This window comes from Tinamus guttatus, unplaced genomic scaffold (assembly GCF_059628265.1).
Source record: "Tinamus guttatus ecotype Peru unplaced genomic scaffold, ASM5962826v1 Tinamus_guttatus_pri_ptg000716l, whole genome shotgun sequence".
Taxonomy (NCBI): Eukaryota; Metazoa; Chordata; class Aves; order Tinamiformes; family Tinamidae; genus Tinamus; species Tinamus guttatus.
The window spans coordinates 488,427-514,473 of record NW_028289250.1 but is presented as its reverse complement, the minus strand read 5'-3'; the positions used below and the strand labels follow the sequence as shown (position 1 = coordinate 514,473).

Genomic DNA, 26,047 nt, shown 5'->3' with positions numbered 1-26,047 from the left:
CCACCATAGAATATTTATTATAATGACTGACTATATTAGCATTGACTAACAATAACATCATCCTACTGTTAAATAAATAATGACCAGAAAATATGTCTAAACTTTGATAAACAGAAGAATAGGCTGAGTTTTCTTTTGTGTAGACAAGTATGTTGTATCAGGATTTTCTTCCACATAAACTTATTTTGTGTGGTTTTAGGCCAATGTTTCATAACATTACCTAAGTATCTTCACCCTCAGCAACCTTCCTCAGATATCTTTGTATTATCACCAGGACAGCAACGTGTCAATATAAATAATAAAAATATAGTAAAGATAAAAAAACTATTTCTAAATGAAGAACTTAAGATGAAATAAATTCCTTTAAACCGTTACCCAATATGACCTTTTTAAAAAGGGACAGATCAAGGCAATTAAAGCTCTAAATAGGATTAAAGCCTGGCTGTTGTGGTTATCTTGTACCGTTTGTTTTGTTTGTTGAATGTCTGTTGCTGTATTCTTCACTGTGGCATCTGACAGATCACACATGGAGCACAAAAGATCCAAATATGTATTGGCCTGCTCCTGCAGAGCTCGGAAATGCTTCACCTGAGAGAAGACAAACCCCAAATAATCTCTGAGACTGTGAAAATTATCTCTTATTGTATTAAAATAATGCATTTTAGTATTTTTAATTTAGCTCATTATTTCCAGAAAAAAATGGATTTTATTAGATAAGGGTGCTCTGTCATAGTCATGGAAGAAAATAACCAAAAAAAAAAGGATTATTATAATCCAATTATCAGAGCAGTCAGTGTCTTTCCATCACATAGCCTATTTCTTTATAATTAGAAGCTGTATACAGATAAACACACTTTTCAAGAAGGTCACTTAGTTTCCCAAGGTGAACTGAAGACAGGGTTTATCCCATTATTGAACTGTCACCTTGTCTAGATGCCTTCAATGCTTGAATAAGTCTTGTAGGATCCAGCCCAGCAGCACAACACACCCTCTTTCACACACTTTGCAATCCTCCTGATTGTCCCCAGCCTCTGTGATTGCCAAGATCTGACAATATCATGCCACTGCAGAGGCTTCCCTTCAGCATTGCCAACAGAAATCCATCTCTGACTATAAAAAAAAAAAATCCTTCCACAAGAAAAGGGTGACACTTGTGTTGACAAGCAGGGTAACACCATACATATCCCTTTATGTCTTGGAGAGAAGGGAAGGTGACCGTGTAGCCTGGAAAGCAACTTTCACGGGGGGCATGCTTGTGGACAAGTTGAATGTAAGACAGCAGTGTGCCCTTGTGGCAACCAAGACATACTGCAGTAGCGAGGATGGAGAGCAGGCTGAGGTATTCTCCCCTCTCTCACATTGCTAAGGCTGCGCACTGAGTACCGGGTCCAGTTTTGGGTGCCTCTCCCCCACTCCCATTAGCAGGGAGATTGGCACGTTGCAGTGAGTCCAGGAAAGAGCTGGGGGTGAGGAGCTGCAGTGCAGCATTGGAGGAGGTCTGAAGGAGCTGGCTTTGTTCAGCCTGGAGAAGAGAGGCTAATTGCTGTCTCCTACTGCTTAAAAATGTGTGTGTGGGGGAACAGGGAAAGCATACAAAGAAGACAGAGCCAAATTCTGCTTAGAGGTAAGCAGAAAAAAAAATAATGAGAGAAAAAAGGTGACAGGCTGCAGCAAGGAAACTGCATGGATACGAAGGGGAAAAAAATGCTCACAGTGAGAGCAGCTGAACACCAGAACAAGTCCCTAATTCTTAGAAATCCTCAGATGCAGTTTAGCTCTCTAGACTTGGCCGGCAGTCACCGGGCCAGGGCCACCTTTAGTAAGCCCTGCTCTGTTTGCCCAGCCTTGCTGCCAGCTCTGATCCCCAGCTCCCCAGCCCTGGCAGAGCTGTCAGCTCCCACATCTCCATAGCACAGAGTTTCAAATCTCAAATGAAAAATGTACTAAGCAACCTGATTTAATTTTGAGCTTGACCCTACCTTAAACATGGAGTTGGACTAGATGACCTCCAGAAGTCCCTGCCAACCTAAATTATTGTTTCTGCTCCTCATTAATCCATAAAGCTCTCTGTATGAAATCCACTCCATACAGACTTCCTTTAAGCAGACTTTACATCCTCTTCTTCTGTACTTTACCTAGTCAAAACCTGTAGCATTTGAAGGTCTCTATTAAACAACATGCTGGATGAGACAGACCCAAATTCTTTTCTCAGTACTGAAATACTGAGAAATTTTACTGTTTAATTTGAAAACAAGGTAGAAATCTGATTAAAAATACATTATTTAAAAATAATTAAGAAAAATGATCCATTATTAACAATTAATGTGAACAGGGGACAATTCAATATTCTTATGATGAAATATATATTAATTGCTGGATAACAGACCATGTGTCCATACTACTAGGGAATCAGGTCTTGTATATGAACATTTATTTACAGACAGATGGGCAATTAGACAATCAGAAGAACAACCTCCTTGCAAGTACATTTGTAGAACAGCTGAGCAGGATTATCTAACCAGCCAACTGTTTTTAAGGAACATATTTGTAAGTATTAAGCAGAGCTAGCAAAAGCTCTGTGTGATTTCTTACCTAAAATTACGCTTTGGTCAAAGTATTCCTTTAGGAACTGGGAATAAACGGTAAGGCTACAAAGACCTCAGAGAAGGACACAGAAAGTATCTAATTTTTACAAATAAAAAGCTCTTACCTGGATTCACCTCATTCAGGACAACTAAGATTTTTGTGAACTAAACTTTTACCTGTTTAACTGCATCTGCCAGGCTGAAAGGTGGCCAAGTACTTGGCTTTAGTTCCAACTGCACTGTAGACAGCCAAGTCTGACACTGTTGTAGGGTATCTTGATGGTTAACGTGTTTCTGGAGTTCATGTTCCAAGCTCTGGTACACCTAAATTAAAGATTTTGCAATGTCATTAAATTTTAAAACACCACTACTGGCTCTCATCCTTGAACACCATTTTTTCCCTTGAAAGCTGTGGGAAAAAAGAAACAACAACAAATCAAAAACAAAAACAAACAAAAAACCCCCCCACACAACTGTTAATATATAACTCAATTTGTAATTCAGGATTAACATATGAATATTACAGATATTTTAGCCCCAGTACATATAGATACCAAGGTAGGAAAGCTCCTTAAGCTCTCATTGTCTTGCTCATTCATAGAGGAGACGGATGATATTTAGTTCACTGGTTCCAGAAGGAAAAAACAAAGATGAAAATACAGACAATTTTCTCTCATTTCTGTATTCTTATTTATCATTTTGCCACTGATGTAGTTTTAGGCTTTATCTATCTCTATGAATACTGCTGACTATGGAGTAAATCTTTTCATTATTACTTTTTTAACTTAGCTGGGCTGATCTCTTAATTGGATTAACAGAATGACCCAGCTAGCCCTTTTTAACTGTATATTCCGGTTTTACCAATAGAAATAGCATTTCCTAGCACACAATTTCTTAGCACAAGACTAATGATGTATGTATACAAACTGCTGGCATTAAGTGGGTAATTTTCCCCCCAGGTTTTTTACCAGGAATAGTTCTATTTACTTCACTGTTAGTGCTCAGAAGCTTGTATAACAAGAAGCTTGTCATGAAGTCAAGTTTAAGTAGAAACTTTGGATTTGATACATAGTTTGTTACTCTGGGTGTAAGACAATAGTTAGAAGGGATTCATCTGCAGTACAATAATGATAAAATATTACCTTAATAAATTGTAGGCTCAATTTCAAATGAAACAGTAAGCAGAGTTTTAAACCATTTAAAGAAACTACAAGTACTTACAGAAATAATAATGTGTATTATTCCTAAATTGTATAAAAACATTTTTGAACAAGACTTACTCTTTGGGCTGTGCTACATATGGCAGAATAGCTGTCCCTTGTCCCCTGAAGATGGCTTTGTATGTTTTGCTTAAATTTTGCTTGAAGGTGTTCTGTACATTGATTAATCAAATAATCACCTTTACTCTTAAGGTCATTCAAACGATCTTCAAATCCAGCAATTTCTTCCATGATAGCCTAATAAATACACAAAATACTTTTGAATAAATATTTTAAACTTAAAACAGAATCCAAATCACAGCTTCTTAAATGGCCTTATGTGTTTAATGCTTTTCTTCTCATATACTCTTTATCTTCATATTTGGAAAGAAAAAAGATAGCAAAAAAATTTTAATATTATGATCACGCTATTAGAAAATACATTTGTTTTAAAATTAAATGTCTGTTCATAGGTAACCCGCAGAAATATTAGTAGTATTTTCATAATACTACACTACATGGTTATGTCCCAAAATAGACTGTTTTTAATCATTTTTTGTTGTATGCTCTCCAGGGCTCCACCAACCTCTCTTGTGTCTAGTACTGAGAACCAAATAAAATATTGAATCATATCTTCTGCCATGAGCTCTTCTATTAAAGACAGATCATTTCATTGACTGTTGTAGATGTTTACCCAAGGAAGATACTTAAAGAATAAAATAATTACAGTGAGTTAACACTTTTCAGCATTTCCTCTTGGAATTTCAGGTTCTGGAGGGGGTTGGATTTTGCTTTGCCATTTTCTTTTAAAGGAGCAATTATGAACACAGAGAATGATTATCATTGATAACCATGATGTCATCTCTGAAAGCAATGGAGGAAAGATACAATCTAATAGAGAAAAAAAAAATTGAAAATTTATTTTTACTTTTTATTTATTTATTTTTCCTTACAAGTATCTGAATCAAAACTGCTTCAGAAGTAAGATAAGCCTAATCCACTTCTTGTGGTCTGTTTTCTGGAATACTTCAGCAAAAAGCTAGTGGAGTTCAGACAAATATATAACAAAGTTCTTGTGCTTGTGCAACCCAATCCAAGAAACAGTGCTTCAACAAAGTGTGTTTGTTAACTGCATTACTGACATTGATGCTCACTTAGGCAGCCAGTTAGCAGAAATAAAACAAGTGAATGACAAATAATCCACTTTAGTAGACAAGGCAAGTTTAGCTAAGCAGCACACTCACCTTGTGGTTGGCTAATTGCTGAGTAATCATTTCGAGATTATTACTCTCCATGAAGTCAGGGCTGACAATCCTGCTGGACATGTGTAGCAACCATTTCTCCCCTTCTTGCAAGTCACTGTTGTAATCCTCGTGTTCCTTTACTCTTAGCTCCAAGGTTTCAACGCATACCTGTAGGTCAACAGCAACCAAAATTAAACATTAAGGTGACTATAAGAATAAGAAAATATCAACAGCTTTAAAGTCTAGTAAGAGACATATCTTCCAAATTCATATTCCCGTGATTTACTCTCATGTGATTAGATACCAAAGGAATTACTTTTGGGAATAAAATCTGTTCAGCTGAAGACTGAGGAAAACAATGAGGAGCCCTTCCTTTAAGAAAAGAAACACTGTGAACTCCACATTAAGTCTATTTTTAAAAAAAATCTATCACACAGTCTTGTAGAGACTTCACATGAACTATCAAATATTGTGATTTGGCCACTGCCCTTTACAGCTATTGTATAAATTATCTATTACCACATATTACCTATGATTCTATTAGGCAAACTAAGGATAAACTCATTACTTATTTCTTAAAAAAAAAAGATTTCTTCTAATAGTTATCTATATTTAAGTCATGAAAAATACAGGTAGTGCAATTAAAAATCATTTTTTTGGTATGAATCAAATCAATATCTATCAATTAAAAGATCATCTACTATTGGGAATGGATTAGCAGTTAAAGGGACTTAAATCAAACATATATACTAACATGGCTTTACAAAGCTTATTCCTAATAGGGGTGTAAGCTTTAAAAAACTTTTGCTATAGTTACTCTTGAGGATGTATTTAGAAGTATTAGGTCTTTCAAAGAACTCTATATATGCTGATTAATGAATCAGTGTTAATATTGTCACTGTTATTGTCACTGTCCTTTGCATTTCACTTTCTCCACTGACTTTCATTCAATAACAAATTTATATTAAATAGGTTTTGTGTGAGATTTATCAGAAACAAAAGACGACATGGCATGGCTTAAGAGTATCTGCTCTTAAGTATTTATTTAGAAATCCATTCAGCAATCAAAAGCATAACAGAAGTACAAACTGGTCACTGATGTATTTTTCCTTGGTTCTACCCCTGCCACACTTAAACTTCAGTTACCCTTGTTAGATTTACTTAGGTGAAGTTCATTCCATATCAAAGAGGTAAAAATAATAATAATAAAAAAGTAATAAAATCTAACTGGCTTCATATACCACGTTTGAAATGACAATCTGAAACAAATATGCAACTTGCCAAATAGGGAAAAAGAACAGTCAAGTGGGAAGCACCTAGAGTTTCGTTGCTTTTTCTTTTACCTTTGTTGTGCTGCAGAGTTTCTGGTAACTGCTCTGAAGTTCTTGAATGTTGTTCTTTACGGCTGCATCATTCACCAGTTCAAAAAGTGCTTCTCCCTTCTCAATCACTGATTTTATTGAAGGCTCATGGGACAGAACCGTCTGTTGTATGGACTACAATACAAGCAAGAAGGGTAAAATATAGACTGAACACAGAAGAACTCTTTCACTTGCTTACTTTTGGTCCAAAGCACAGTCTTCTATCACGGTATATTTCCTTTCCATCACTAGTAGACTATTTCTCAGCCATATCCTGAGACAGTAACTTCTTAGCAATTTAAGAGCAATCACTTATTTTGCAAGTTCCTAACAGCACAGCTGATAACCTGGGGACAGTAAAGGAAGGGGCGTGTATGTATGAAGGGGTAAATGCAAGGGAAAAACTTGTTCAGAGGAACCAATACTCTGAACAGATGGGGAATTATGATCAAAGCTACAGTCTCATGAGATGATATGCAGTTTACTGCATGATACGGCACTTACGAAAGCGAGAAATCTGACTGCCTGTTACTTCATTGTTATATTGGTACTTCTGGTATAATTTAAGTAGTCCTTCAACTTTCATAACTGCTTCCTGATTATTTATATATATATATATACACATATATGTACATACTGTTGTGCCATTGCAACAGATAGCATTGCATCCATGAAAAGACAGTGAGATAACAGGTCCCCAAAGGCACACAGTTTTGACTCATGACTTTGAGTATTTAAGCCATGTCATCTTCTGAAATATCAGGAAATGAACTTCACAAGAACACTGTAATAGACAGGCAAGTACTTTTGTTGGAAAGATATAAATTTCTTAAGATCATAATTAAAACAGTGAAGGCTGTAGTCTCTAACCAACCTGAATGTTGGCTGAGCTGAGACATGGAACTTTCACCAGAAAGCTGGCTAAGCCAATGTAGACAGAAGCAATATTTGCAGTGAAGAAAGACTATGATCAATTGCTATTACTGTGTTAATTATCAATTGAATTAGTAATATCTGTGTAAATAAGAACAGAACTGGGGTCTACAATAGGAAAATTTCAAATATATAAACTTTAAGATGTGCATTTCAAATCCACACACTCTCTCTGGTTGGTAGGTGCAGGTATCATGCAGCTTTTCACTCAAATGCTGAATTAGATATCCAAATAAGGATGTCTCATAAATACATGGAGGATTCTTGAAAAGACACCTGGACTTATTGTGACTCTTTTAGGTCAAAAATCATTTATATAAAAGAATGATACAACAATTTTTACCTTGTATTTGGACAACTGGGCCTTCTTCTCATAGAGTTCACTTTTTGGCTCTACTGGAGTATGCAAGATGCCTTGGTACTCTGTTAGCCACTGAGTTTGTGCTTTGAATTTGTCTGAAAACTCCTTGGTCAGCTGTAGGCACTTCTCTGAGGTAATGTGTTCTTTCCTGATCGAGCCAGCTAACTCTTCAAGCTGTTCAACGTAATCACTGATTTCTTTTCTTAACTGTGAAACTTCCTTTTCTTCTATGTACTTTATAGCTCGCTCCCCCTTCTCGCGGGCAGATTTCAGTAAACTATGGCCTATGTCCATATCACTCAAAAGGAGCTGTGAAGAAAACATCAGTTAACAGAAAATATAAGTAAATTCTTCCTCCTTTCATTTTGATCCTTTGTAGTTCCATTATTAATGAGATGCTAATTACTATTTTGCTAAGTACAGAAAAAGAATTGCTACAGAAATTGAGTGGACTTCTCATTACTAAAATGCTTGGAGTTAAAGTGTGGAGAACTAGAATGAAGCAGAAAGAGCAAACACTGTTTTACAACAGAGCTATTGCAGTGAGAAGAAACAGTTTTTCTTGCTCAGTGTCTACTGTGATGAAGTACATAACGACAGGATGACTTGGGAGGGGAACTTATTTTAAATTTTAGGCTAAAACAAAATATGCATAAACATATGTTACTGAAATATAGGATTATATTATTTAGTATTATTCATTATCTCAACAACCAAACTGTGACTTAATGTGAGTGTGATAACAAGAAAGAAAAAAAAATAGATGCTCTTTATCCTTTTAATTTCTCTCTGTAGGTTGAACTTGAAAAAAAGGTGTATGGATTTTTTTTTCTGAATAGAAACTGAAGAGAAACTGTAATCAACTGCATTCAAGCAGTACCTCTAACTTTTGCATTTTTTTCTCCATTGCTGTTTTATCCACGACATCAAACTTGGTGATTACGTTTCTGAAGTTCTTGTTGGTAGCTCCGTACCAATTTGTGTAAGCACTAAAAGCTAATTCTGACTCCTCTATACTTCGAATCTCTTCTTCCAGAAACTTTATTTGTTCCTACAAACAAATATGGGGAGAGGGGGAAGAAACAAAACCAATTTGAGATGCTTAATATTTTTGGCTGTTTGCAATAAATTGCTATTTATTAACAACAACAACAAAATATATATACTATGATTAAATGCATTGTTTCTGAGTCCTTTCCTATCTAGTGGATAATTCTTACAAGAGTCTTTGTAAGGTATACATACATTACTGGTACCACAAATATTAGTGATACGGCAATCACTAATGTTAAAATACATATAACACTCAAATGATATTTATATTTTGAAATTTGAATTTTAATTAGTTGTTATGGTACTACCAGACACTTAGCATTTAAAGTGACCTGAAGAACTTTTCAATTCAAATTACCCAAACTTATGTGTTTCAGTGATAACCTGAAAACTTTTTTCTAGATGTCATTTAGTATTCAATGAATTGAATACTGAATTCTGAATTTCTTTCCTGAAACTTCTGAAAAAGGCAGTAACAATATCTGCTTAATACTGAAAATACTGAAAAGGTCTTTGTCCTGCTAATAGTTCTCCAATCCATCTAGTCCAGTGAAATCTAGTGTATATATAAATACGCACGTATACATATACATGTTATAGTATGGAGTCTACAATAATGAATAACTTCTGACATCTGATTAACAAAAGGCTAGCTGAATCTTCTGAGCTGACATTTATCACGTTTAGAATGTTTTATAATACCAAACTGATTTTCATTACTTACCAACATATGAAGAAGAAGAGTTTGATATCGAGAAGTAAGTTGTGTGGCTTGACTTCCCATTCTACTTGTAGTGAGATTTTCTTCTAGTATTTGCTGAGCCAATAACCCAACTTCCTCCACATCGTCTTTGTAGACTGCAATTTCTTCATGCCACTTCTATAACAAAGACATTATCCAGTTTATATGATTAGTATGTGACTATTAGGCACATTAAGCAAGAAGGGGGGAGTGTTACATGGACAGGGCAATCAGTGTTAGGCAGCCAAAGTCGGAGGGTGTCCAGCAGGAGCATAGAAGTGGGGAAGCCAACAGAAGATATGATTACAGAGGGTCCTCTTTCATCCCTCCTGGGAAACCTGCAGGGTCGGTTACTTCCCTGAAATGCGTGTACACCAATGCGCAAAGCATAGTGAATAAACAGGAGGAACTGGAGATCTGTGTGTGGTCCCAGGGTCATGATATCATCGCAATTACAGAGATAAGGTGGGACAGCTCACATGACTGGAACGCTGCCGTAGAAGGCTATGTGCTTTTTAGGAAGGACAGGCTGGGAAGGCGAGGTTGTCTCTTTATGTGAGAGCAATTGGAATGCATGGAGCTCAACCTGGGGGTGGATGATGAGCCAGTTGAGAGCTTGTGGGTAAGGATTAGAGGGCAGGCTAATGTGGGAGACACTGTGGTGGGTGTCTGCCTGACCAGGATGAGGAAGTTGATGAGGCCTTCTCTAATCAGCTGGATGTTGCCTCATGGTCACAGGCCCTGGTTCTCATGGGGGACTTTAACCACCCTGACATCAGCTGGAAAGACAACACAGCCAGGCACAAACAGTCCTGGAGGTTCCTTCAGTGCATTGATGATTGATAACTTTTTAACACAGGTTGTAGAGGAGCCAACAAGGAGAGGTAGACCTTGTACTAACAAATAGAGAGGGACTTGTTGGAGATGTGAAGGTAGGAGTAGCCTCAGCTGGAGTGATCATGAGTTGGTGGAGTTCAGGATCCAATGAAGAGGAAGCAGGGCCGTAAGTAGCCTTGCAACCATGGACTTCAGGAGGAGGAGGAGGACCAACTTTGGCCTCTTCAGAGACCTACTTGGAAGAATCCCATGAGCTAGGGCCCTAGAAGTAAGGGGGACCCAAGAGAGCTGGTTAATATCCAAGCAGCACTTCCTCCAAGATCAAGATCAGTGCATCCCTATGAGTAAGAAGTCAGGCAGTACAGGCAGGAGGCCTGCGTGGATAAGCAAGGAGCCCCTAGCAAAACTCAAGCAGAAGAAGGCAGTATACAGAATGTAGAAAAAAGGACAGGCCCCTTGAGAGGAATATAGGAATGTTGCCAGGGAATGCAGGGATGTGACAAAGAAGGCTAAAGCACATTTGGAATTAAATCTGGCAAGGGATGTTAAAGATAACAAGAGCAGCTTCTTCAAAAACATATATATATATAAAATATAATATATATGATTTATATATTTTTATGCTTATATATTTTATATATATTTATATATATAAAAATATATATCTAAATATATAATAAGAGTTACTGCATGCCTTCTTTGCTTCAGCGTTTACCAAGGGCATCCCTTTGGAATCCCAGGCCATAGAGAAAAGAGAAAAAGCCTGGAAAGAGGAAGACTTGCTCTGGGTAGAAGATGATTGGGTCAGAGAACACTTAGGTAAACTTGATACCCACAGATCCATGGACCCTGATGGGATACACCCCAAAGTGCTGCGGGAACTGACGGATGTTATTGCTAAGCCATTCTCCATCATCTTCAAAAGGTCCTGGAGAACGGAGGAGGGGCTAGAGGACTGGAAGAAAGCCAATGTCACACCAGTCTTCAAAAATAGCAAGAAGGAGGACCCAGGCAACTACAGGCCAGTGAGCCTCACCTCCATCCCTGGGGAAGTGATGGAACAGCTCATCCTGGCTGTTGTCGCTAGGCATGTGGAGGACAAGAAGGTGCTCAGGAGTAGTCAGCAAGGATTCACCAAGGGGAAATCATGCTTGACTAACCTGACAGCCTTCTATGATGGAATGACCAGCTGGATAGATGAGGGGAGAGCCATGGATGTCGTCTATCTCGACTTCACCAAGGCTTTTGACACAGTCCCTCACAACATCCTCCTGGGCAAGTTCCAGAAGTGTGGGATAGATGAGCGCACAGTGAGGTGGATTAGGAACTGCCTGGATGGCAGAGCCCAGAGGGTGGTGATCAGCGGTGCAGAGTCTAGCTGGAGGCCTGTAGCTAGTGGTGTCCCCTAGGGGTCACTCCTCGGTCCAGTCCTGTTCAATTTATTCATCAATGACCTGGATGAAGGCACAGAGTGCTCCCTCAGCAAGTTTGCTGATGATACCAAACTGCGAGGAGTAGTTGACACCCCAGAGGGCGGCGCTGCCATCCAGAGGGACCTGGACACACTGGACAACTGAGTGGTGAGAAACATCATGAAGTTCAACAAGGGCAAGTGCAAAGTCCTGCCCCTGGGGAGGAATAACCCCAGACACCAGTACAGGCTGGGGACTGACCTTCTGGAGGGCAGCTCTGCAGAGAAAGACCTGGGTGGTGGTCCCAGTCACGGTGGACGACAAGTTGACCATGAGGCAGCAGCGTGCCCTTGTGGCCAAGAAGGCCAATGGGATCGTGGGGTGCATTAATAGGAGCAACTCCAGCAGGTCGAGGGAGGTGATCCTGACCCTCTACTCAGCCCTGGTGAGGCCACATCTGGAGTATTGTGTCCAGTTCTGGGCTCCACAGTACAAGAGGGATGTGGAGCTGCTGGAGAGAGTCCAGCGCAGGGCCACAAGGATGATCAGGGGCCTGGAACATCTGCCCTATGAGGAGAGACTGAGGGAGCTGGGCCTGTTCAGCCTGGAGAAGAGAAGGCTGAGAGAGGACCTGATCATTGTCTATAAATACCTTAAGGGAGGGAGTGAGGAGGATGGGGCCAGCCTCTTTTCAGTGGTGGCCACCGATAGGACAAGAGGAAACAGCTACAAACTGAAGCACCAAAAGTTCCACAGGAACTTAAGGAAAAATTTCTTGACAGTGAGGGTGACAGAGCACTGGAACAGGCTGCCAAGAGAGGTTACAGAATCTCCTTCTCTGGAGATCTTCAAAGTCCACTTGGACGCAATCCTGTGCCACGTGCTCTAGGCGACCCTGTGTGTGCAGAGAGGTTGGACTAGATGATCTCTAAAGGTCCCTTCCAATCTTAATGATTCCATGATTCAAACATCTTAAACACAACGTGAACATTGTTGCAACTAAGTTAGGATTAGAAAGCCAAATACATGATTATAAACATGGAATTACAAGAGGGAAACAAAGCAGAATCTGATGTTAATCAGTTTACCCAGAATGGAGTAAATGTGATAGATGTTTCATCAGAGAAGCTTGACTTCATGTTATTACAGTAGATGTAATACTTTTTTTTTTCAAAGTAACAGCAGAAATACAAGTTGTGCTTCCTATAGAAGATTTATGTTGTCCAGTTTGAAAAATGACTGTAAAGTGTAACCTTGAATCTTCAGAAATCTGCTTCCTTTATTTTTTCACAATCATGTCTATTCTGTGCAGAGTCTAAGAAAAGTTACTACACTGCAAAGACATCACACCAGAATTGGTCAAATTCTACTCTGCTTACCACACTAACACTTTCCCTCTCTAGGATCAACCTTTGGCCTCTGTTATGCCTTCATATTTCATTTCAGCAAATGAATTCCAGATTTCTCTGGGAGATTTCAACATTGATATATCCATACCTTTATCAGTAGAATGGATGTAGGCATTTCAGAGTAGGAAATGTGTTCTCTGACATACCCTACAGCTTTGATCCCTAAGTTAACAGGATTTTCTTCCAGCATAAGGTGCACAGAGAAGCAGAACAGCAACACTAACCTTGTCCTAACTGGAGAATGGAACAGGGCCAGGACATATGCCTGGACCCAGGAGCTAGGAAGCATTCTTGGATCCTCTTTCGCAGCATTGTCTCAGAATGATTACTAATGTTTCCTGACAGTTCCACCATGAAACTAAACACTGATGTAGAAACCTCGTGCAATATTTTATTTAAATAATTCCTTGAAGTATATTGCTTACCTTCATTTGTTGTAGCTGCATCTCCTTTGTTGCTCTATCAGACTGCCTCCCAGTCCTGATAGTAACTTTCTCCTCCAGATCTGTTAGCCAGTCATTTACTTTCTGATTTTTTTTCTCCATTAACCTCAATCTGCTCACAGTTGCATTTAGTTGTGTTCTTGCTTCAGAAAGCCTGTGCTGATAAACTTGCCAATCCTGCCGTAGGGATTCCAGGGCTCGGTCCTCTATCTGAGGCATGCCCCAAGGAATCACCTCCTCTCTGGCATGGACAGCAGCATTCAGTAATGCTTGTCCTTCTGCACAGTGGACCTGCAACTCCTGTAAATGCAGTTACAGACACAGATTCCATATTAACAGGTTTTATTCCCACACAACAGACTTTACTCAGCTTAAAAAAGAAAGCAGTTAAAAAATTATCTAGATCTTCCCTGTAAGCATTTATGGTTGAACACACGTTATGCTACCTTTATGAACACCTTATACTGACACGTTCATTTACAAAACAAACATCATATTACTGACCAGTGAATTAGAGAGAATTACTGATGAAATCTGCTTTACATTCCTTCCTCTCCTTCCAACTTTATCATAACTTCTGAAACGATTGCCATTTGAGCTGTCATGGGAGCCTGAAATCCATTCAGCACAACCTTAAATTCTGAATTTTCCAGCTATGGCAAACACACTGAAAAAGTGACTCTAAAGTTGAATCTGTTTAAGACAAACTGAATAACAAGCTGAGACTTGAGATTTACAACTCAGCTTCTTTAATAATAAACATGCCTTCTTATTTCTATGTTTTTCATACACCTTTACAAAATAATCCTAGATACCCTCTTCTGCGTAAATGTGGCATTTTCATGATTATTAGAATTTACTTTAGGAAGTATGCAGGAAATTAGCTTGATTAGCAAAATACAAACAGGAAATTACTCCAATCTACTCTGTGTCTTTTATAGTTGAGCTATATGTTCAGATTTTTTTAATGGTTTCAGATTTTTAAAAATAAACTCCTACAGAAAGACATAGGCAGAATCCCTAACCATACAAAGGTCTTCACAACATCCTGGAAAATGTATGAGGTATTTCATAACTCATAAATTCTCTGAACTCATGAACTTCATAACTCATATAGACCTTTTGTGTTACTGCTAGTTTCAAGAAAAGTATGTAAATATTCTAAATTAGCTTAAGATCATAACTGGGAGATTACTGAAGAAATAAAGGTTCACCCTTCACCATCACCTGCAGGATTCACTCACAGTCTTCCCACCTCATCTGGGAGGTGAGATTGGGTGCTGAGAATCTCACAGCTGTCTCATGGAACTGGAATAATTCAAAGAACAACTTATTCCATCAGACATAGCTGTCTAACACAAGTGGGAACTGGCTGTCATTCTTTGCCTTGTCCACAGAAGAAGCCTAACTTAGGTTACATGTTGTCATTTAGATTCCTGAAGGGAGGTAAGATGCATCTGCACTGTAAGCAGTGAAAGATGAAAACTCAGTGAAAGGATTAGTTTTAATTTTCTGTGAAAAAGAAAGAAAAGAAGAGGTAGCATCCTCAATATAGGCCAAGATCGAAAACAAATTCAATATTAGCAAAAAAGCATTACTATGCCTGGAGATCGCATACAAGGCCTGACACTTCTTCCTTGAAATAAGTGACAATGTTTCAACTGACTTTAGTGGAAGCACTTTTGAGCAGCAAAAGATTTAAATTTCTCTAAGTCAAAACTGTTCTCAAGGCAAAAAAGAGATGAAATTTCTGTCCAGAACTTAATATTACTTTGTTATTTACAAGTAATACTTTTTGACTGGAGATATCACAAATTCTGTACCTGTAGATCTTGGAGTATTGCTTCCTGTTTCTGGGTATCACCTTCCAGATGTGATAAGCAGACAAGTTTTTCCTGTTCCTTCTCCAGCCAGACTTCAAAGGCCTTCAAATTTCCTTGGTACTCCCGATGTAAGTTAAGCAATCCTTCGGCTTTAGTTACTGCCTCCTGTTTATTTAAATATATACATATATATGTATTAATTTTCATCAAACAAAGAAATTCTAAATCTGTATGTGACATCAAGGGAAACACTTGGCTACAAACCTGACTGTTCCTAAAATTCAAGAATTTGAATCCTGAGAATAGTTTGATCAGTTATAGAGAAAGAGGGGTTGACTGTGGGGATCTAAGTTCTGTGGCTTTTGGGATGTGAAGTTTTGATATTGCATCAATTTTAAATAGAATCTTAATGTTTAATAATGAAAGACCTATTTTGCTTTATTTTTAAACCAGTTTAAATTTATTAACTTTATTGAAGTGATCAAAAAGAGGATGATCTTATAAATTAGTTTATTTTGCTTTACAGGATTATTTTTTTGCCAATGGAATAATAATCAGACGACTTTCTGTTAAAAGTATCCACCATCTTTTGTTTTGAAGGCTACACAAGCAATTAGTGGGCAATTCCTAAAAAATGCAATAAGAACTGGACTGCAAATTTTCTATGTATGTGGGTAAAGAGGTTACAGCAATTTCACAATCAAATACTAAAAATATTACAATATCTTGAGTACAGTATGAAAGGTGTCATGTATTACCAACAGATCCTTGCCTTTGTAGGTGTGAGAAGAGAATATCACAGGTAAACCACACCTTGGAAGATCTGCTGGGAACAGAGTCCAAATTGAAACGGAGGCAAAACTCTGTTTTTCAGGGCAGCAGATTACACAGACAGAAAAACATTCTCATAAATATTAATCAAGAATTTACTGCTTGCTTTACCTAATTTTAAAAATTTTGGACAATGGGAGGAAAGAGAGAGGGGTATTGTTCATCATTTACATGGCCTTCCCACACCCATGAGTGGTAAGAGAAAAACAGACCAGTTTTCTGCCAGTAGATGAAGGGAGTTGAAGTCTGCTCTGACTTGGGTCACAGACCCTCGCAGAAAAATTTTGTACTTTCCCTCCTGCCTACTCTTCTCATGGAGCAGATTTCACGTGACAAATCCAAGAAGTACATTGCAGGAGCTACCAAACTGTGTTTTTTCCCCACTGATTTTGGCCAGTCTCTGCTTTCCAGCTATTGGCTTTGAACTTTGAATTTCTTGTAGTTCACCAGGATTGAATTAGGCTAAGTGTTTAATATCATCAACACAGTTGTGAGTGGGGAAGACAAAAGGTCACCTGGAATGACTTACCAGGTGGGAAGGAAAAAAAGTGATGCTTCTTGTTACAATAGGGAAGCACTACAGAGCTGTTGCCCTGGTGAACTAGATCCCGGTTCTCCCAAATCATGGTGTTGTTCAAGTCGAGGAAATAGAGGCAGCCCATGACACCACAGATATGTGCAGAAGACAAATACTCAAGCAAAAACAAAAATGAGAGGATCCCTGTGTGATCCGCTCACACTTTCTAGGACTCAACTTTCATCTCTCTATCAACCCTGAATTCCCTCAAACAAAGGAGGTTCAAATAAAGACAGCTTTGCGCTTGTGGAATAGGGTACCACACAAGAACAACAACAAAAAAAGACTTTCTCTGCTTCCTTTATGTCAACAAAATTTGACTGAGCATTCAAGGATCAAGGAAACCATACCCTTGTTTTGTCTTTGAGGAACTTGTATCGCTCCTGAAGGTCCTGGAGCTCAAGCTGGGTTACATAATGTTCTGTCATTCCATTGCCTTTCATTTCAATAGTCCCTAACAGGCTGCTGTGACTCAATACTTCTTCACTGAGTAGCTGAAAACAGAGAGCAGAATGGATTTACAGATCAGCAACATCAGTAACAACACCAATGATTAATCTTACAGTTATTCAGCCTTTTTTGTTTTTTTATAAAGTAATTTGGGTTTATTGTTGATTTGTTGTAAAGCAAACACACCTTGGCTTTGCTGAGGGCAGCTGCTTTTTCCCTCAGTTCTGCATATTGCCTTTCGGAAGCGTTCATGCTTGCTTCTACTTTATCCATCCAGCTGGAAAACTGGCGAACATCATCCTGGTAACTTGTCCATTTGGAGAGAGCTCCTTCTAGCTGACTGTAATTTAAAAATAGTTTTTTTTTTTTTTATATAACATTGCAGTTTCTCATGCTATTTAAGCAGTCAGATAAAATCACATATAACCACTCTACACTCTGGTTGTAAAACAGATATATTGCAAACTAAACAACCCCAGACAGAATTGTTAAGACCCCTAAAGGCTGAGTAGGAGCATGTATGGCTCATATACAGGGATTAAGTTTTCTAAACTCAGAAGGTTTGGAATTTATGTAGCTGATGTGTACTAACTTTACTAAACAAAACACAATTGAAAGCATAAGTCCCCAAATCAGAAATTTTCTGGCATTTTTCTGGCATTTTTTGGCATTATATGACTGAGATCCTGGCTTCTAATGGTTAATTGCCTTGATTGTTTCAAAAGGAAATGTTTGCACCAGAGAAGGGTACTTTTTTAATATAATTTTGTTCTATCATTTTGAACAACATTGCTAGAACTGAAATCTTTTATTTAACAGTGCTTTGCTATCAAGCATCTCCTCCACCTCATGCCCTTTTGTACCTCTTGCACTGGATACAAGCAGACAGAAGAGAAGCCCAGCTATCCTTCAGGGTCTGCAACTGCTGTTCAATCACTGGCACTCCCTCCAGAGAAGTGTTTTGCAGAACAGATTCTCCTCTTGTCAGAACCATTTTCATTTGGATTTCTTTTTCTTGTTTCACTGCCAGGAGTCCCTAAAAATTGAACAGATATTCTAGTAACTAGATGATCAGTTTTATCATAAACTAGGCATGAATACACACCTAGTTTTAACAGAATAGTTTTAACAGAATAGTTTTAACAGAAAAAAAAATGATCAAATTTAGCAGTTCGTAGAAAAATTAAATTGGAAAAGGGGAGTAGGGTTCATGGCTGCAACAGAGAAGGTATCTCTGGGGTGAAAAAGGAGAAAGATCAAAATAACATCCAAAAATAACATCATTTAGATGGCAAACAGGAATATTTATTTTAAGAAAAAACAAGCTGTGATGAAAAATGAGTTGTTACACCAGTAACTCACAAAAAGGATGGGATATTTGCATTCCTCTTACAGATTTTAAAGGAGGTTCTGGAATCTCGTTTTCATACCTCCAGCTTTAGCATCCGGCTGTCGAGCACACTCTTGTCTGCAGTGGGATGACAGTAGGACTCAAGCATGTGAACTGCATCGTCCACCCAGTCCTGGAGGTCCTTGACACTGTGAGAGAACTGCTGGTGCTCTGCAACGACCCTGTCCATCCTGGAAACCTTCTCCTGAAATTCATCAGCAATTGGCACTAGCATCTATTCAAATGATCATTTTTCCCCATGACTACTACCAGTGTTAGAACAAGTTTCCTAAATGATACCCACCAATTCTCTTCAAAAATTAATTCCATGTTGAAGTAAATGTGACTGTCAGTTTCGTACACATACAAGTTGTCCAAACACAATGTATAAATGACCATGTCAGAAGTGTCCACTTTTGTTTTCTAAATGCAGCTTCATCTGTCTCCGCCTCATTCAAAGTAGATGCAAGTTTTCTTTTTATCTTTTTTTTTTATTTTCCCCTGGCCAATCACACCTAATTAAACATCATAACAATGCTACAAGTGAATAAAACTTGCAAAACCTGCCAATGCGGAAGACAGATATAAGCACGTTAAACTACACCACTGTAGCAACATTACTTTGTTGATACTTGAGGTAAGAAAGCCTATTTTTCTTCACAGCTACTGCTAGTATATCCATTTTCTGGGAAATCAATAATACTGACATGAGAAAGAAAAAAAATGCTCAAGTTTACCAGATTTTTCATTGCTATGAGGCCTGAGATTAACAAGAAACCAGAGTCACATTTTACATTGTGACTGAGAATTAAAGGCAACTCCGCGAAACATGCTGGGGTAGTAACAGAGATGAATCCATCCTAAACTTCCAAGGCTGCCCAAAGAATTTGGGGATTTCTCACATATATAGGATCATGCATATCCATTGCCTCAGGTGCCATCCTCTCATTCTGACATCTCTTAAAAATTCTGCCCTCATAAGCTAATGTTAGTTATTTACCTTTCCTTTTCTCATTTTTAATCATCATTTTTATGGCTACACATAAAATAATTTTCAGTAAATCTGACAGCCTCAGATATGCTTTATAAGTTTATTTCCACAGAAAAGATAATAATTAAAAAACTAGTAGTTACTCAAGTGTAAATATTTTATGACTTGTTATACCATAATACATTTCCAAAATTCTAAAATTATACTCATTACAGTAGTTATCATAAACCTGATTCAATACCAAGCCTCCTTTATCACTGACACTTTTTGAAGAGTAACGGAATCCTGATACAAAGACCTTTTAATCTGCTTGCACAACAGAAACAGAAAGAATATCAGGTGGTGAAGCATCCTGTCAGGTATCACTCAGGAGAACACAGAATTAAACCTAACTCCCTCAGTTCCTAGTGTAATGCTGAACCTTTGAAATCAGCCTGACAGATAACATTTTTTTCCAAAACAATGCTGAAAACCAATCTATTGACTTCTAGGCAAGACACATTATTTGCTTATGAAGCAAATAATAGATTATCATTATAGAATGTCATGAAGCAATAATATTTCCTTATAAAGCTTAGCCATTTTAAACAAAAAAACAAAATCCTGAAATTTTAGAAAATACTTCTTTCAAGTGCCCTGATTACTAAACTAGATTATTGTATAAACAGGTAATTATTTTAAAATATTTTTTCAATGAAAACATATTTTTTAAAAACACATTACTGTTTTGTCAACTGCTCATGGAATTATTCCTACTATGGCCCTTACTTCCTACTCTTCATACCTAGTGCAAAAGACAAGAGAGTTCAGACATGCCACACAGCAGATAAGCAAGACAGTTGCAGTATTTCATGTTTCATTTTTTTCTCCACATACATCAAACTGCTTCAAAGCACGTATATAGGGTGCATTACCTTTGTCAGATTGCTTAGAGTAAGGTATTGAGAAGACAGCTGAGACACTCTGCGCATAAAGCTTTTGCTGACAGCTTGCTCTTCCCACAGTTGCTGAGCTTTCTCTTTTAGCCTGTTGAGCTGATGCTCGTGGCAGCTTATTTCCTCAAGGACAGACTGGAAAGCACAAGCAAGTTAACATTAAGAGTGGATGCAAAAAAGCAGACAACACAGATGTATGAAGACCCCATAAAAACAACAACAACAAAACAGAAATGACAAATGGCAAGCAAGCTGAGAAAGGCACAACCACACACCATACAGCTACAGCAATGAAGCAGTATGTCAGGAGGAATGTGGAAAGGCAATACCTGCTTGTAAAACACCGCCAAAAGCAATGCTTGAAATCAGCTTTTGTCTCACTTTGGGGCCAAGATGTCAGTATGATCCAGGTTTTTTCAAGGAATAAATGAGACTGGATGGGAGAGGAAGGGCTGGCTGTGCTAAAAAAAGGTTCATAATAAGTCACCTGTAGCTTTTGCTGCTCTCTCCTCTTGGAAGGAAGGTCATGGAGTCGACTACTACTTCCTTGTACCATCTTCTCAGTCATGCTTAGCCACTCCTGCAGAGGCTCAGCACTTACTTCAAAATCCTTCATCTGGATCTTTAAATTCTGGAAGACATGTAATGCACAAATTTATAAACAGTCCCACTGCACAGCATGCAACCAACGCACAACCCACAGTCCGAACACACATGAAGGACATACTCCTGAGGTGAAGTACTACAGCATCTCGTCAAGATAAGTAACACCATTGTTCTTTCCCGTCTCACAGAAAAGCTGTGAGAATGCTTTTTTAGGAGATAAGACGGGGCAACATTGTAGGATAGGTCTGCATAGTTGAGGGGAGGCCGATGCAAATTTTTTCTGAACTGAAAGTTTTATAGAGTTTTTTATCTTCAACTCAACCTAAGTCTGACTCACATAGCTAAGGCAGCCTGAATCTAGTTTGGAATGATAGCTACTTAACATCTGCCTAAAGTCATTCGCACTGATCCCCATCTATAGGGATGCGGTCATTTCTATGGGCTGTAGGGCCACATTCAACAGAGTCATGAGGATTGTTTCTGATTATATTTTTAGTGTAAAACTCTGTTTATAAAAATGTGTGCATAGTGCATATGCAGGCATTTCCTTGATGCATGTTTCTATTACAGCGTTATTCTGCCTGCTTTTTTAAAAAAAAAAAGTTTATCTGAAATATTTCATATTGAAAAGAAATACATAGTTCCGGTGCCAGAGTTATTCCTTTATTTCAGGCTAATTTAGCTCTCTTTTTCAATCATAACCTTATCACCACTTAAATTAAATATCCAAACAAAAGAATCGGCTTATGAGAATGAATAATGCTGGGCTCAGAAAAATTAACTTCTTAGGACATCTTCCCTTGGCCACTCTGGGACAAAGAAAGGTAAGTCCTTGATACCTGAGAAGTTTCTGTGAAAGAATTTACTACATGAAATTTTCTCGGGTAGCTAGACAGCATTGGTTTGAAACAGGAATGCCTTGGTGAACTTTAACTCTCTTATGTCATGCAGGGAATTCCAATGGAGACCTTTGACCTTAAAACCAATAACCTTGAAAGAGATTATGTTTTGAACATATTTACCTTCTGTGCTTGTTAAATTGCGAGTTCTGAACAGGGAAGGACACTGGGGCTTGTTAAAAAAGCAGCTCGTTTCAAACATTCTCCAAAAAAGAGACAAAATTTACTCACTAGGATCCTACCCACTTATCCTACCCACTAGGATAAGTCAGTCAGCAATAGTGTCAGACATTTGGGTTAAGGAAAGACTTCTTAAAAAAGAGAATATTTTTGTTTTCCAGTATATTTTTATGAGATTCAAGTTAATGAATTTGAGCTACTGCTCTCTGCCATTTTCAATTACTTTAAACAATACCCTCCTCCTTGAAACACCCATTTATATCAAAGTTAAATCAGGGAGAAGCATATAAGTATATTAGTATATTAAGTAAAGTAGATTAAGTAAAATGGAAGAAACAATCTTCTTGAAGGAAGCTACGTATTAATTGTGCCACATTATACAATCGGCTATACGGGAGACCTAAACTGTAAGAAGCTCTACTAAGATGAGTGTGGTTTGAAAAAGAAAGCAAAGAGATTTAGATTCAATCTTTTCCTGCTGTGACAAGTTCAATACCTCCAATGCAGATTCCTTCTGGTGAAGGGTGGTGATAAGTTTTTTCCAGTCTTCCTTAGCAGTGGCAGCTTTGTCCCGGATAACTTGAGCTTTTTCTTTTGGTAAAATAGAGCACAACAATTCTCCTTTGGATACTACCAGGTTTAGTTTATGCTGCCCATTCTCACTTTCTGATAAGAATTCCTAAGAATAATAATGAGATAATTAGTTGTATTTAGTAAAAGCTTTTTTTTGTTGTTGTTGTTGAACTACAAGTCTCAGGAAAGATCAATGGCAAAGCTCACAGAGCTTTCAACACACACAGAAGTTCATTGTTTCTGCACATTAACACATTAGTTCACATTTGGGTTCATTTCATCTTAAAAGATTTATGGACATCGGATGTCTAGAACAGACATGTCATGTGTCTAAACAATGTATACACTAAAATTCTCGAACTATCTGAGAGTATGTTCTGCATTTCATGAGACAATGACCTGTCCTTTATTTTGGCATTATATTTCTTAAATGTTCAGGGTACAGCAAATGCTAACACTTTGGTTTCAGGGAACCAGTATCCTGGCACAGCATGGCTGGTAAATGCTAGGGCAATGGCCAAATTTGAGGTGACAAACAAAAGCCAAAAGACACTTGCAATGACCGCTTTGCCCTTTCAACAGATGTGTAGGAGTATGAACTAATCGGTGGAGTCTGAGCTTTGTCTAACTTGTGTGATTTATCCTCTGTATCCTTTACTTACCCTCCTTAGTTAAAAGTGTCTGTCTTTAAGGAATACTTGCACAATGCTGGTGTGCAAGAAGTGTATGGAAATACTTATGTGCAAGAACTATATGAAAATATATGAAAATTAACAGATTTTTACATTTCACTGTACTGGTAAAATATTTTTATAACTTGCAATTATTAAAAGCACTCTGCAAGCACTGAGGAATAAAATTAATTTAGCAGCACTAGCTATGAATGAAAATATCTGAAAACTTTATTAGCACATACAAATTGTTTAACATTCATAACCATCAAGTTACCTCCAAATTCAATATGATTTTTATATTAAGTCGACTGCTTTATCTTTTTGCTTTAGAGTTACCTGTATTTTCTGCAGACTTGTTGAAGCTTCCGTGATGTTCTGAGGCACATCAAAGCATTTGGCTGTGGTGATTTTTGCGTTGACTAGCCACTGCTGGAAGTCCCTGAAAGCCGTCCGAAATCTTTGCTGCAAGACCTGCTCTCTATTCTGACATCCTTTTGAAGCTTGGAGGCAGAGGCTGCGTTTATCACATTAGAGAAACACAAGAGAGTGAAGGGATGCAGGGAGGAAAGGTAGGATTGTGCTAGGTGACTGCAATTATATAGTTATCTGAGACAAAATTGTAAGGTTAAGTTAACTTGGAGTCCTGTTACCAACTTTAAGGACTTAGCTGAGTCACCAGAAAACTCATTAGAAGCTTTCAGTATCCTAAAAGTGAAGCAAGCAAATTGGGACATTGTTGTCAGAGGCAAAAGTTTTCAGAGAGTGATTCATGCCACTTAACTGCGAAATGTTTCCACAACCCCCTTTCTCTCTCTATGGACTGGACAGGCAATCCACAGCAATTGCATTTCTGATTTATGTGATTCCTTTAGATTCGTAATGTTTGAAGGGACCAGTCTAAGTCATTATGCCCTTCTTGTGGCCAAAAGCTACAACCCCTACAAGAGTTAACAGAATCTTGTGCCTCAAATGCCAGCATCACACTCCAAAGGAAATTGGCTACAGGGACCCGAGGAAGCAAAAGAGTAAGTAAACACTGGCTCCACTGTTTCAATGTACCAGCTAGTAGAACGGGAGTGAAATGAGGGGAAAAAATAAGAAAAATAATTTAAATAGCTGTTATAGCTTGTTCCTCTTTCAAGCAAATAAGCTGTGGGTCTAATTCAGTTTCTTATATGGACTTCTATTGTAATAGATCAGTTGTGGACGTCTACTAGTTTCAGCTGCATTAGTAACAGTCTGGCTCTTAGAAAAAAAACATATATTTGCCACTTATTGCCACTAAAATCAAGACGATGACTCTAGTCTACTATGTCTACTATGATTCTGATTAATGAATCCTTAAAATACAGCTCATACACACATGGGACCGTTTAACCATAAGAAAACCCAAAAGCATACCTGTTATACTCCTTAATCAACCCTGAAACTTTTGAAGAATGATCACTCAAATCTCTGGAAAATCTGCAAAGGTCATTTAGTTGAGTCTTGATTTCATCTGTCATATGCTCAGACTTTGCTAGAGCATCCAATGTTTCCTGTTAAAATAAAACAAACACTAAACAAAAATAGCAGTATAAAAATATACTTGTCTGCTAAATGTTATCATTTAAACTGAACACATGTTAAAATCTTCATACTGTGTGGAAACATTACTACTAAAACACAGATCTGTATATAATTCAAGTGGCAAAACCTTTTAAATACATAATACTAAAAAATACTGTTAATGCCTTACAGTATCTGACACTTTTTCAAGTAAACAATGACCTGTGCCATTTTTTTTTTGACACAGATAATGTTGATACTCTTCATACCAACATAGGGCTCCAAAATAAACGTTTATAAAGGTGTTTAGGCACTTCTTGCTCTGGTATTCTCCAGACTCAACCCATTTATAATTAGCTGCCATAACATACCTATTCCCACTGGCAGTGTTAGGAATCTAATTAAGGTTTCATTCAATTTATCAGAGCTAGAAAGCTAAAATCATTTGAATGTCTATGCAAATTTGAGGTCAAGTTAATTTGTGATCCATGCATGTTAATTTTTGAGATTATGTCATCAGTCAAAGCTACAGTAGCACAAACGTCATGTGAATATGAGCTTCTGGAGAACAAATTTCTGGAAGCTTTAAATTTTGTAGCTCAAATTGTTTAAAAAGAAAAGTTTAAGGTATTCACTTGGTTTTGATAAATGAGATATATTATCTCTTAGACACATACATATGAAAATACCTAAAATTAGGAAACAGCAAATATCACACAATTTATATAAGTATAATTAGCCTGCTTGCCTGAGTTTAATATACTCAATAAAAACTGTATTTAGCTGTATCCAAAAAAAAAAAAAAAAAAAAAACAGAAGCAGAATTTATGCACAATGCTTCTAACAGCTCCAGTAATTCCCAGTGGGCTTCGCGGTGCAGAAACGACAACTTCTTAACTTCTTAGAATCCACTGAGAATGAAAGGGTTACAAGCTGTCACTGCTGCACTGGCAAGACTCTTGATTTGGAGAGCTAAGCCTACCAAAAAAAA

The 26,047-nt window shown here is 37.8% G+C and overlaps 1 protein-coding gene across 1 annotated transcript in view; it reads right to left on the bottom strand.

Annotated features, from left to right (window-relative positions):
- The window catches only part of SYNE1 (spectrin repeat containing nuclear envelope protein 1), a 230,181-nt gene that overhangs the window by 111,163 nt on the left and 92,971 nt on the right, over positions 1–26,047 (bottom strand). Inside the window, exons 54-72 of the mRNA XM_088537041.1 lie at positions 24,910–25,046; positions 23,845–24,022; positions 22,758–22,940; positions 21,064–21,207; positions 20,556–20,711; positions 18,691–18,855; positions 18,124–18,296; positions 17,447–17,600; positions 17,161–17,304; positions 15,403–15,567; positions 13,562–13,879; positions 9,461–9,616; positions 8,564–8,734; positions 7,666–7,992; positions 6,372–6,524; positions 5,029–5,196; positions 3,866–4,042; positions 2,763–2,909; positions 463–588 (exon numbers count right to left, since the gene is read on the bottom strand). Of these exons, the coding sequence (XP_088393167.1) occupies positions 463–588; positions 2,763–2,909; positions 3,866–4,042; positions 5,029–5,196; positions 6,372–6,524; positions 7,666–7,992; positions 8,564–8,734; positions 9,461–9,616; positions 13,562–13,879; positions 15,403–15,567; positions 17,161–17,304; positions 17,447–17,600; positions 18,124–18,296; positions 18,691–18,855; positions 20,556–20,711; positions 21,064–21,207; positions 22,758–22,940; positions 23,845–24,022; positions 24,910–25,046 (3,342 nt within the window). The remainder of the gene's footprint in view (positions 1–462; positions 589–2,762; positions 2,910–3,865; positions 4,043–5,028; positions 5,197–6,371; positions 6,525–7,665; positions 7,993–8,563; positions 8,735–9,460; positions 9,617–13,561; positions 13,880–15,402; positions 15,568–17,160; positions 17,305–17,446; positions 17,601–18,123; positions 18,297–18,690; positions 18,856–20,555; positions 20,712–21,063; positions 21,208–22,757; positions 22,941–23,844; positions 24,023–24,909; positions 25,047–26,047) is intronic.